Below are 14,001 nucleotides of genomic sequence, written 5' to 3'. Positions count from 1 at the left end.
AATGCCTAATGTATGCGTATGTCACAATAACAGAGTGAAGTCATAGGGAGAGACTGAGGAGGATTATCTATATTGGCGCTCACATAAGGTGGGTGTAATCCCTCTGAGATAAACATGTGTTTTAATTGGTTTCCTGATTAAAGTGTAATCCATTAATTCATATATTAAACCAAGTTGAAGACAATTGACTATTGGAAGGCTCCAGAGACACACACTTAAAAAAGGTTCAATGGGGTTCTTTAAAGAACCTTTTTGCCAAAAGGTTCCATAAGGGAGAACTGTCTTAAATGATTGAATACTTTTACGTTTAAAGGATTATTATTATTTTTTTCTAGAGATAAAGTATGTTTACGAGCTGTTTAATTCATACAGTTTAATGGGGAAAAAAATATTTACAACAAATTATGGGATCCAATGGGAACCCCTAAAAAGCTCTATATATGAAGCACCTGATAGAACCCTTAAAGGCTCTATATAAAACCTTTTCTTCTAAGAGTGTACAAGCCGTCTCAAAGAAAATCAGGAGGACACACAGAATATGAATATTTATCCACACAGCACGAGTCTGCTTTAAGGTGCAGTAAAAGACAACCACATACCTCTGCTGAAAATCAAGTGGAGCCATCCATGGGTCAGGACAGGACAGTTGCGTACGGTGTAGGTGTCTTGTAAAATGATTTTGATTTACCCTAAAAATCACCTGCAACTCTGAAATATCCTGAAATGTTGATCTGTATGCACTGGAGCTGAAAAAACAATCAAGCAAGCATCACTGGTTACATGTTAGTGTCAGACATCAGACGGACATCATAGTATACGCCTATTAAGCAGAAAGGCAAATGGTTTTTGGTGACATTGTTTAGACATTGTTCATTGAGATGTGGTTTAGAACAGGAAAAGAGATTAAATTATATATATTGTTTGGTGACATTGTTCAGACATTGTTCATTGAGATGTGGTTTAGAATAGGAAAAGAGATCAAATAACATATATTGTTTGTTTCTGAAAGAGATTACATATACTGTAATATGGGCCATATAGAGTAAACCATCATTTTATGTGATGTCTGTAGCACACATAAAATGCCAGAAGTTTTGCTACACAAGGACATGCCGCCGAATTTTGACATGGTTCATATGCTTTTTACTCAGTCAGTGGTCTCTAATCCTCAATTAGTCTTTAACATCCAAGCTATTATTACCAGCAAATGGATTTGAGGGTGCAAAGCTTTCCAAAATGCTAAAGTAATTGCTTAAAAACAGTTTCATGCATTGCGGTACTAATATGTTTCTTGTCAGACAGGAAATGAACTATAGATGCATGAAAGAAAAATGCACAGAAATTATGTAGGATCGGATCATAGTGATAAAATGACAATGCTATTGAAAATAACTATTTTCTTCTAACATAAACTTCCATTGTTCATATTTCTTGTGTATATTTACAGAGGTGAAAGGGGCACATGTTCATTCCTTCCTCAGTTGACTGAATGTGCATACATTTATTTAGACATTACTGTTAAGGAAGCATTGTGTAATGAGTAGCTTATGGCAGATATACATTTTCTGGTTAATTACTAAAGGAGTAAATAATATTTTAATGAACATATTAACCACCTATTGTGAGAAAATGTCTACGGTACTATAGTACTAAATTAAAATGCTCTGTAAATTTGAAAAAAATAAAAAATCTATTACACTGCATTTCAGTTTTGTGCTCAGAGTGACAAGTTAATATATTTGGATTACTGTTCAATAGCAAACAAAGGCCACTGTAAATTAATTATACCGAACAGAGCATCTGTGTTGCCATGCAATTATTATTTAATTAAATAATTTATGAATGGGGTATTGTCCTTGAACTATGCCAAACTGTCTGAATTCACTATGCAATTACTGCCTCTTCTTCATCTCTTTTTAAGACTTTACTGAAATCATTAACTGTGAAAAATTTGCTTGTCAGCTTCTGGAGAGTAGAGTTTTGCACCTGCAATCTCAATTTAAAGGTGCACTCTCTCAGTTTTTGCTTTAGCTTTACATTTAGCAGGCTCTTAATCCTCCCAATAACCAGTGGTTTTGGACTTTAAACTGATGTCTGTCAGTTTGGATGCATGCGGGTTCTTTACTAGATATAATCTGTTCTCTTATCATCAATATAATGGACATTCCTGAATTTAATCTCGCCAATTTTGAACAGTGTTGATAGTTAGTGCTGATGAGCGGATGGCATTTTGCTGTTGTGACTGTGACCATTGTGTTCATGCTTCATTCACTGTAAAAAGCACTGACTGAAAGCACAATATAAAGTACAGTAAATGTATTATTATTCCTGTCATTTTTAATAGCAGTAACTTGCTTAATTACATGACACAACTGGTCATGTGATGTCAACATGGCGGCGGCCAAAAGGGGGCGACCCTCTCCATGTACAATAAAATAAAAAATTCTGGAAAAAGTGCTCTTAAATGTAATTTTAATGATATATATAAAAAAATTATAATAATAATTTCATTATGTGAAATGATTTTTCATTATTAACTTTTTTAATAAGCAAACATTACTGAGTGCCCCTTTACTTTTCCATGAAGTTAAGATTTGAAGACATTTTAATAATGTTGCATAAGTGACCTTTGAGGAAGCTTAATTCGTCATAATTTGATCTACCAAACCTGGCGTGGCCACAGCCGATCTCCCTCCGAGCTCGGTGATGCTGAAGATCTCCAGTGGCACAGCACCTCCTCCCTCAACGGCGCGCACACTACCTCCTCGCATTCAACACTTGGAGTAGACGGAATGGTTGCACTACTTGCATTTTAACCGAGGCTGCATCCGCGTACTCGTAAAACCATTAAGGACAAGAATAATTGGACAAGAATAGAGCGATGCCATCTTGTGACGAAACCTCAATCCAGTTGCGAAAGGAGCAGGATGAATTTAGTGCTCTCCAGATTTTTGGCATACCTTCATGTCGGGCTCCAGGTCGCTCTCCAGATGTTTATTTACCCTTGTCATCTGCATCCCCAGCCCTGTCACATCCTGGCACGCATTGGGCACACAGTGCGCTTGGGTGCGCTCCTGCCGACCCGCCAGCAGTCCAGGATACAGGGCGCCCTCAACCGCGCCCTGGTCCACCTCCGGCAAAGTGGGAACAACTTCTTGCCGTACAATTTGAGCTTGGAAGTACTGTCCCGAGAACCGCTAAATGGAGACCCGGAGTCAATGTTCAGGTGCGTGTGTCAGGATATCGTAGTTCAGGGAGTCTCGGCTGTGCTTGCGTTCCCTCAGAGCCACGAGGAGCTCATACAAGTGGAGTTCATGTCTTCGTTTTTGGAAATACCTTTCATCAGCATCATTGAACAGGGTGAACCTCTTAAGACACAGGTGAGCAGCAAACACATTTTTCTTTACTTTTATCCAAAGCGTTGCTTAGATTTTGAGGAAGATGTGGCCAAACTGTTCCGATGTTTAATTTGGCGTCTGTCTGACTTGTGTAAGTCGGACTTGTTTTCGGTCTCGAATGTGCATTTTTCTAATTTCGGTTGTTTTCCGATTGTTTCATCATTTTTTCTTCCTGTTACAACTGTCACTCGTTGTTATTGAGACAAAACCTGCATAATCCAAAAGCGCGTGAGAACCGCGAAGTGTTTTGTTTCCGCGTCTGTAACTGTTTTTTTTTTTTTTTTTTTTTACTTTGATATAATGTAAATTAGTCTGTAACATAGTTACAGATCTACAATGTATCCTTAAACTGTGTGAATTAATGTCAAATACATGTGCTGTAGTCACCGGGGTAGGTTGTAACACCAACTGAAAACAATTTTGTGCATTTAAGAATCGAATTTATTGCTTCAAATTAACCACCTCCCACCCCATTTCCTTTTAAACATTTCGATTCAAAATAGTAAACATATAAACAGCAAATAGAATTGGAAACAAAATTGTAGAAATACATAAAAGCATATGTACTATTTGTGTGTTTGTCACTCTCACTGTTGGGACAGTACAGACCTACCTTTGGCACATTTTGTGCAATGCTTTTGGAAAGTAGATGAAGATGTAAGAAAACCTGCTGACAGATACCAGATGATACCAGTTCTGTCATGTGACATTCCTTAATTTGACCACAAATTATATTATTAGCCAGTTTTTGTTGTTGTTGTCCTAATCCCTCTATATTGTTACACACAGTCGTACAACTTATACTGTCACCTAAGGAGGGTGGTGGGAAGAAAAATCTATTCTCAAACAGATTTTACATACTGAAAAAAATTTAAGAGTTAGAGCTGTGGCATAGGTGCTTTTGTCCAGGGGCTGGACACAGTGATCCTGATATATTCCAGTGGAACAATCCTAACACTGTTTAGGGCTCAGGGTTGAGGCGTGCTGGCTCTCTTTAGTATTCTAAGCAGCAACCAGAGCGGATGCCAGTCACACCAGTTGTTTCTGTCTCCAGCAGTGCAGCCAGTTGCAGCGGTTTCTCCTGGCAGGGAAACCTCAAAAGATTTTCCTCCCGTCAAACTCTGCCAGCATATGGACACAAAGGAACAAAGGCACCCCTGATTTTGCATAAAGAGGCGTGAACAGCGGGTCAGCACAGCAGTGAGACTCATCTTTTAAGATGCTCATTCATAACATCATGATTTATCCTACATCTTATAAAGTGTCAGTCAAAAGGCTTTTGTGCGTTGTACATTTACAACCTGGCTGCTCGTAAAAGCTGCTTCATATATTGTGTTATTCTTAGCCAGAGCGAAATCATAAACAAGGCCATTTCTGTGATTAATGAAAATTATTAGCAAAATGTTTGTGATTGCTCCATTTTGACACAGCCCTCAGGAAGTGTGAAATCATTAGTGCCCATCTTTTTTCTTTACAGAGCAAGGCTTGGCTCATGCCATCACTGTGGAGTCGTTAACTTTCCAAATTACTTTAACAAATTAAAATATAGATCTAATCCTATAAATTTCCCTGGCCAGTATGGGGACAAGGATGTTCATATATTTTAGGACACCACCCCTAGGATATTATGCTGTCTGAACGCTTTTCAAAAGTAATTTTCACTATCCTTGCTGAATATCTTCCCCCTTTGGCTCTCTAGAACGAAATAGCCATCCACTGGTGTCTTTTACCGAGCACTAGCCTGAATTTGCAATTTGATTGATTCAAATGAAATAGTTTCTTTCATTTCCATGACTATATTCGCCCCACAGCAAATCAAACGCAGAGAAGATTACCATATTCTTAAAGTGTCTTAAATTATTTTGTTTGCTGACCAAATATGCCGGGCCTGTTTCGTTCTGGAAAATTCTTCTGCTCATCTATGCTTGAGTGCTCATTAACTTGTCTCCCTTCTATAGCAAATATTCCTCAGCACAAAAGGAATTAGCACATGCAAAACTAATTTTGTCCCTTTGAATGAAATCACATTCTAATCCAAAGGCCTTTCTCAATTATGCCTCTTTGTTAGCTTACCAGTGGACAACCACTGGAAGGTTATTAGGCTTAATGAATCCTTAATTCAAGAGAGCCGTTGAGACTGTCCAAATGTTAATTTTGAGCTAAAATCCAGGTCGTAACATTCACAGTGGACTCAGAATGACCTTATTCATGTACACCTAAATTAAGACATTAATTTGTGAAAAAGCTACAGTTATCTTGAAGATTCCCTCCTCATTACTTTATAGCATGACCTTTTGCCATTGCAGTCTTGCAGTAATCACTGAAAATAGTAACCTTTGGAAAATTGAAACCACAGCAGTGGTTCTCAACAGTGCACATTTTGAATGTCTTCCTATCAAACCAGGGTTGAGAACCACTAAGTTAGAGGACCATGATAACGGTCATCAGATTACAGAATATTCAGATATTCAGACAGCACTATATTTTTACAACAGTTCAATAAAAAAAGATCATGGTAAGTAACTTACATATGCATTTTAGACACAACATTGTCAGCTGTGTATTTTTGCTCCGCTAGTGAAAATAGTGTGAAAAGAAGCACCAGCAGAATCTGTTGTTGTGTGTCTCAGAGCACCAGACAGTAGTGGCACTACCGAATGAATCAGTGTTGTAAACAAATAGCTTGAGTGAACGATTCAATGACTTGCTCAAAAATACATTAGCTGTGTCCGAAATCGCATACTCTATTGAGTACAGTAGGTACTTATTTTGAATAAGTAATTACTTCACGACCGCTTGGAAAGTATGTTCTATATAGAATGAATGTGTGTAGTATAAATGTAATCCGGACGTACTACATTCTACCTCATTCATACTACATGAAGCCACAGAAGAGGATTTATGGATGGCGGTGAAGAGATGCAACTGACGCTGGTAGGTCACATGATAATTTGTTTATCAAATAAATAAACTAATTATCATGTAACCTACCAGCGTCAGTTGCGTCTCTTCACTGCCATTCGTAAATCCTCTTCTGTGGCCTCATGGGATAGTAAAGTGTCCATCGAATGCACACTTCAGGTTCTGGCCGGAAGAAGGAAGTCATCCGGGTACTTTTTGCCTATTATTTTACACTGTGAATTTGTACATACTACTTTTGTCACATACTGTTTTTCGCTTACTACTGTATATAGTAGGGAAGTATGCGATTTCGGATGTAGCCAGTCACTTGTTTCATTCCAGAATGAATCAGTTGAGCGAATAATTCAATTACTCACCCATTAAGAGAGTCACTTGTTTTGTTACTGTATAAATCAATGTTTTGAACAGTGTTTTTTGACAAGTGAGATGAAGGGCAGTGTAAAAGTTGACCTTTTTTATCTTGAGCACCACATTTTTAGAATGCAGTGCCATGTGCAAGATGCTGCAAGAGACAGGAGCACAATGGTCAAACACACCTGTCTAGCACGTTTACAAAGGAAACCAATGGAAAAACTTCACAGTGGAATGCAAAAACACTGTGTGAACTGGCCCCTATAGTCAAAGAAAATAGATGCAACAGTAGATGCATTATCAGAACTCGCATTGTAAAATGGAGTGCCATCATATTGTGTTAAAATGGAATTTTAAGGAAAATGAGCACAAAACCTTCTTGTCTGTTATTTGCATGCGCAGTGTAGTGTGTAAAATGCATAGCTGAAGTAAACCTTACAACAGTACCCATTTTTGTGCACTGCACAAAATACATATTTCCAAAAGCACCTGGAGAGCAAGCACTTATTAGTCATAGAGGTGGTCTACACTCCCTCTGTTGATACAATGCCATGCACACATGCACGCAAGTCACCACCTATTCCCAACCGGTACAATGCTGATCATCGGTGCATTGCTGCTGTGATTGTTTGCAACCTGGATCGCTCCATTATGGAGGCAGAGGGTGTAAATAAAGTGTGAAATACCTGAAGGAGATGGTCTGTAATCTCCCACATGTGCAGGGTTGAGATAAGCACAGATGGGCCGCTGAGGTCTGTGACAGTAAGGATGCGGGAAGAACGTGGTGCATCAGCCAGGTGAGGAAGAATTCTGCAAGCTGCGCTCACGGGGCCGAGATGGCTCAGTGTTGCCAGGCACTTAATGTTACAGCACCCAAGCACATTCATACGATTTAACAAGCCGCGTATGTGGTTTAATACCGCCTGGATTTGGGTTAATGCCCATATACTGTAAGCCGAGAATGCTCTGACCCATCAAAACTAATTGAGCAAGTAAGCTGAGGGATGTTTTTTTGGATGCTCTGGGTTGGAGCCCTCTTCTTGAAAACTATTTTTTTTATCCATTTTGATGTGCCTGCAAAGAATATGAGAGTTTAATTGAATCTGAAGGTCTGTTTCCAATAAGTGGCACGATTGCACCCCGAGGTACATATGACACTACCCCGACCTTATAACTTATTTCCACTCTAAAATGTGTCTTTGAAAATTCAACCCTCTCTCTGCCCGAGGTGAGCTTTGAAGTGGTGCCTGATCTCTCAATATAGCGTGATTGAGTTTTCACCCCACTTCTGAATACTGTGTCTCACTGAACAAATCTCACTGGCGTTCAGATCTCATGGCAGAAATGATTCATTGTCTTTATTTTGGCTGTTGGCAGCATTACGGTGGGCACAGCGCTGACCAGGCTGCATCGAATGCCAAAGATGCCTCTCCAGAGTGGCTAATTCTTGTTTTGTCATGGAATGAATATTGTTGTGTTTTCATTGTCCTAGTCATAGCGTACTCTACTGCTCATAGCAAAACAATGAACAGTCTGTTGATCTGTTTATCAGTTAACAGACATTTTAAATCAATTTTCCTTTGAAGGATTCACTCTGTAGCTTGGCTCTGGTTAGGGTCTATATCTCAATCTGCAATCTCATAGCCTCTCTGATGATTGCTTTGATGACAGAGCCGGTTAAGAAAACACAGAGAGAGAAACAGCAGCGTCTGTTCGTTTTGGCATGGGAACCTGCAAACGGCATCTATTCTGAATAGGGGAGAGATTTGCATAAGCGGGTATTACAGTTTAGCACTATGGGTACTTTTGATGCAAAGTTCCCTTTCTGTGTGTCAAAGTCTCTCTGTAAGTCATTTTCCATCTCGTCTCCTCCTTTTTTTTATTTCCATTAGTTTTGTCTTATCTCTTTCACCCAACTCTCTCATGATTATGTTTCAATTATCTTCCCCTTTTTTGAAGGGATAGAAAAAAGACTTGGGCTGGATAACAAGGCAGAAGATGTGACAACCATTCCCATCATGAGGCACGCAAACGCAGCTCTGCTATTATGCTTATTAATAACTATGCATGCACTTCTGATCAGAGCAGAGTCTCCTGCCCATCTGCACAAAAATGCCTCCGCTTCAGTTAAGCTGTGGGTGAGGATTTTCACTTTCTGTGGAAGAGATTTGACCTTTTTTTTTTTTACTTGCATCTGTTTATAAAACACAGCCCTGCACTTTAGGCTGGGACACACCAAGCCAACGGTCTGCCGTTGGTTAGTTTTTGAGCACTGGTTAGCTTAGATGTTTCGGTGTGTTCCTCACCGTTGGCTCTAGTCGGACGGCGTCATTTTTTTTTTTTTGGGGCCGAATCAGCGTTAGGCCATAGGGGAGAGAGAGAACTCTGATTGCCTGTTCAGCTTAGTGAACGAGTCAGTGCACGAGAATAAAAGCGAAAGTGATGAAAGCAAGCAAAGAAGTCAAGACCGTACAGACAGAAGGCTGTTGTAATTTTGTCATCTTACCTAAGCATTTCGAATTCACAAATATTTTCATAATAACATGAGCCGACAGGAATGAAGAAAGAGATCAGCGTGATTGATATTCAAAATGGTAAGCAAGCGCTGCTTTATTTACAGTTTGTATATCTGCAGTCCTAGTTTCGGTTTCCCTTTTTGAATGATGAAAATTGACTGACCTGCTGATAAAGACAGATATTGACTTACACACAGGTGCAGAATGCACGTGCTAGTTGACAGTCTCCTTTAATCCTTTTGGTGTGTTCAAGCGCAGGATTTGGGTGAAACGCAGCCGACGAGGGGCGACAACACAGTTCTTTGACGTTGGCTTGGTGTGTCCCAGGAATTCCGGGTGTAGAACAAGTTAAGCTCAATCATTAGCATTTCTACCATGATGTCTACCACTAAAAATTATTTTGACTTGTCCCTTTAAAAAAATGGAGGTTGGCCCTGTTCATTTCTATGGAAGTGAACAGGGCTTATTTCTGAAGAATTTATAAATAAAGCTTATCAATTTATAAAATAACATTGTTTTTTTCCTGTTAAATCTGTATTATTTGAGCGGTAAAGTTGTTTGTTATTTTTATGGTTGTTTTAAGAATATAGGCATTACGTTTTCATGGCAACAAAGTAAAATTTGATATAACTTGAACATAAGTTATATCAGAACAGAAATGGGTAGTAATGATAATCTCTGCTGTTAAGACTTAACTTAAAACCAATAAACAAATCTGGAAGAAAAAAAAGATTTTTTGGTTAGTTGAGTGAAAATTTGTGCCACACTAAAATCATGTTTACGCGCATAATGTTTACATATTATGCCTATATGGTTTGGTCTCAATCAAGTTTCTCACTGTAACCCATATTTTTAATTTTTTTAAAGAAGCAAAAAGTCAAAGGCAATTAATTGTTAATCCACATTATAGCACTAGTGCTGATGATTGAGGTTAATTTGTATTGAACCCAGAATATTCTTTAAAACAACAACAGCACTTTTAGTTGAGTTTATTTTATGAGCAATTTTAAGATTCATAACGCTTTTATTGTTTTTAATGGCAGTTGAGAACCAGTGAAAGAAAAACAACAACAGCCACGGTTTTGCTTTGAATCTTTAACCTACAGATTCATTAATTTCCACCCTCAGTTGGATAACTTGTTCCCCAGTCTTGTAAAGTGCCTGAAGCTGGGTCGTCCTCTAGCTTTGAATGTTTTTGCAGTTGCAGTGCAATATGGAGCTTGTCTCTAAAGATACTTTCAGTGTTAACCGGGGATACACAGAGACAGCCGTGTGGAAGTGTTTATTCAGCTCTGTCAGACTCACTTACTGTTGGCTGTGTGTTGCTGATGATTGCAGACATTGTGCTGAATTACCTTTTGTGCCTCCCTGCACCTTCTTGCAAGGTTGTCCAGCCCCCTAAATGCACATTGCTTGGCTATCAGAATTCTTGTTAACTTTCATCTTTTTTTTTCTTTTCATTTCAAGGGAATCGGAAAACATGACCTGCATTGCCTTGACATCTCCTATAACATTATTTTCCCCTCATATAGATGACACAAAGGACTAAAGGGAGCAGGTGTCAACTGCCCGTGTTTATTTACAGCTTCACCTTTGAATCCATAGGCATAATGAAACACTGGAACATCGGTTGCTATTAATAATGAATCATTCACTGATCATGATTTAATGAGGGTTTAGATGCCCTATATGTGGATAATGCAAAGCAGTGACAGGTAAAACTATTGCTGAAGAAAAGTCCTTTTACAGTTAGAAATAGATTTAGTTTTATACCAAACGTATCACAGTCTTTAACTCTTCATTCACTAGACATCATATTTTATTCCACTGGAAATCCATCAAGCTATTTTTGAATAGCTCGTAGATAGTAAGGAAAAGTAACTTGCATATAATATGTCTTATTTTTCTTTTCACTTATATATATCACTTATATATTGCCAACTTTACTGAACTCCTAAGCACTCACTTGACCGCATTTCTTTTGTATTTGAGTCCAAGTTCAATTGTTAACGTGCGGCGCTGTTTGAAACACTGCCAGCGGTACATTAAACAAGTGTTTGTCTGAGCTCACAACAGTTTTGCGAGGGAACGCAAATATTGTAATACCTTTGCGAGGGAACCCAGACAGCAACATAGTGTCGGCCCAGATCCGGTCCACATCTGGTACACATAGAATCCACACATACCAGATGTGGGCCGGATCTGGGCCGACACTATGTTGCTGTCTGGGAACGCAAAAGATTTGAAAAATATTTTTTCTCCCATCCCAAATTTTTACCATCACCATATCCCTTTAGGGGCTCCGTACCATTGCTATATTCTGCTCAAATGAAAATGTCATACAACAAATTACAAAGCGCTCACCAAAACCATGCATATGGATTGACAGTGTAATGAGCTGTCATTAGGGTTAGATTAAATTAAGTATATGTGCCACCATTGAATATGTGATTATTCAATGAGAATAATCGTGATTATAATTTGAGCAAATCGTTATTATCAGTTTAACCGTTATTGTGCAGCTCTAATACGGTATATCTACATATAATGGGATAATCCAACCTGATCTCACAAGTATTCATGTGTATTTACATAAAGTGTGGTTCTACCACACGTACATTTACGTTTGCATAGACAGTGAAATGTACCATGTTGATGTATTGACACAATCTAAAACAAATTATCTACAAAACAGCAACTTTACAGATGTGCAAATGTTTACGAACTCTAATTTAATACTGAATGCATGGAATTAATCAGCTGATTCGGTTGCATTTATGATAAATTATATCATGTTTTAAGTCTCATTTATTTTATGCAGTTGACTCGTTTACCTCATTTAAATGATGACGTTTCATTAGTTTCAGTGAGACTTCTGGTGCAAACTAATTTCAAAGAATTACATAATATTAAACAAGAAAATTTATTTTGTTTGTCGTGGGACAAAAAAGGCATTTTATCAATATGCTGTGAAAAAAAGAACGCACCATAAAATGATCCTAAAAATAATCCATTTTATTTGTGCAATGTAATCCAAATCAATGTAACTTTGTGACAAAGTTCCAGCATTTTCCCCATCGGGCTGGAGTGAAAAGTTTAAATTTAGAGAGCACTGATAAAATTATAAATGTAATATATGAATATCATAATTAGATAACTTTGAGCAAATTATCTAAATAATTATCTAAAGTCAAAATAAAAGTATAATGAAAATCTAATTATATGTCCCGACTGCTCATCCAAAAAGTGCCTACTTAATTGACTTTTGTTAAGTCAGCCTGATAAGAAAAGGTTAAAGGTTAACATTAAGTTTTCTGTTTAATTGTAACAAGAGTTTGAATGTTATTACTGCACTGATGGGCAGAGGAGACCTGATCCCCAGATAGAAATGGACACAGATTAGATGCCAAACGGCCTCTGACACCTCTACCAAAATAAGAGAGCTAAAAGGCAATAACAAACGAGCTCCTCAGTTACAGTAAATCTCCACTAAAAGTATGCATGCCATGGAAGCGATTTGTTTAAACCAACATTTTGCTCTGAATCCTGAATTCTTCTCTGTTCAAAAATCCTTTTAACTGTGATGTACATAAATGTACAGAGTCGTGTTAAATTTTCAGATCGCTAAGAAGTTCATTAGCATTACTTCCGTGAGGCGTACGCTGTGATTTGCTCAATTAGCAAGGAAAGCAGTAGGCAGCGAGAGCTGCCATCCACAGTCAGCCTGAAATGCACTGAAATCCTCTCTCTATACAGCTTGGCATATGCAGCCCCGCTCTGCCCGGCCTCATCTAGACGTTTCGTATGCAAAGCTGCTCTCAGAATGTTGACTGATAGCGTTTGAAACGTGCAAAGGACATCACAAGTAAAGAATAATCTTTTCAGGCTTAATGCAAAAATATCTTCACTCAAGCACTCTATCTGATTCACGGTAAGCGTGCTCCACTGAGGTCTTCAGAAAAGATCCTGATATATGATGCATGACGTGTAATGTGTCTCAGAATTAATGACATTAATCCATTTATGATGAATTATCCATTAATATTTGATAAAATTGTAATTAACTCAAGGGTAAATGAATGCTTTAAGTAACCCTTTTAAGCCTGACCTATGAAATGTTGCTTCATGTAAGTTGATGGTGTCGCTTAGAAACTATGATATAAAAGATATAAACTGACTTTATACTAACGGATGAAAATCCCATTATAATAATGGCCTGTGATAAACTGAGAAGATTTAACAAAATATTGTTTCTTCTATGAGTGCCTTTCAATATTAAAACCGTAGCTTTACATTGGCTGCTTTTAAGCTCATGTTCCAACTCCTCAGTTTTGGAAAGAGCAGCAGCACCTCTCTGTTGTCATCACTGAATTTCCCTAATCCAAAGACTATCGGTCTGTGCTTTGCAGATAATGATGATTTCATGCTTGGATCAGTCATCCTTTTTCAAGTTTTGGTTGACATTTACATGGTCTCTGCTCAGAAAGAAAAACATTTTTCAATCAATGTCTGAACATGGCAGGCCTGAATCCTCCCAGGAGGTCGGGATGCCAAAAAACAGAGACTATTGGTGGAAATTTATCAGGCTGAGGCGAGATGAAGGCCTCTAGTTGATGGCTTTGGGAAGTGTATAAAACTCTGGAGCAGGATGTCTGAATATGAAGATGATCTAAAATTCATAAAAAAGATAGTGTTTTTCTAGGATATAGGTGGTTTGATGGATATATTACTCTGAGGCCGAAGGCAATGAATTCCAGAGAAGGTTTATCATTTGGGACTAAAGGCAGGTAGCGGTAGAGCTAGTGTTATCTTTG

At 38.2% G+C, this 14,001-nt stretch overlaps 1 protein-coding gene across 1 annotated transcript in view; it reads left to right on the top strand.

Annotated features, from left to right (window-relative positions):
* Window positions 1-2,927: 2,927 nt before the first annotated feature.
* The window catches only part of grin3ba (glutamate receptor, ionotropic, N-methyl-D-aspartate 3Ba), a gene marked incomplete at its 5' end in the record, with an annotated part of 49,075 nt that continues 38,001 nt past the window's right edge, over window positions 2,928-14,001 (top strand). Inside the window, one exon of the mRNA XM_084410417.1 lies at window positions 2,928-3,380. Within this exon, the coding sequence (XP_084266543.1) occupies window positions 2,928-3,380 (453 nt within the window). The remainder of the gene's footprint in view (window positions 3,381-14,001) is intronic.

The sequence above is a fragment of the Rutilus rutilus genome (genome assembly GCF_951802725.1).
Source record: "Rutilus rutilus genome assembly, chromosome: 6".
Classification (NCBI taxonomy): Eukaryota; Metazoa; Chordata; class Actinopteri; order Cypriniformes; family Leuciscidae; genus Rutilus; species Rutilus rutilus.
Note: the sequence above shows the minus strand (reverse complement) of the source record. Positions and strands in the feature narration are given on the sequence as shown.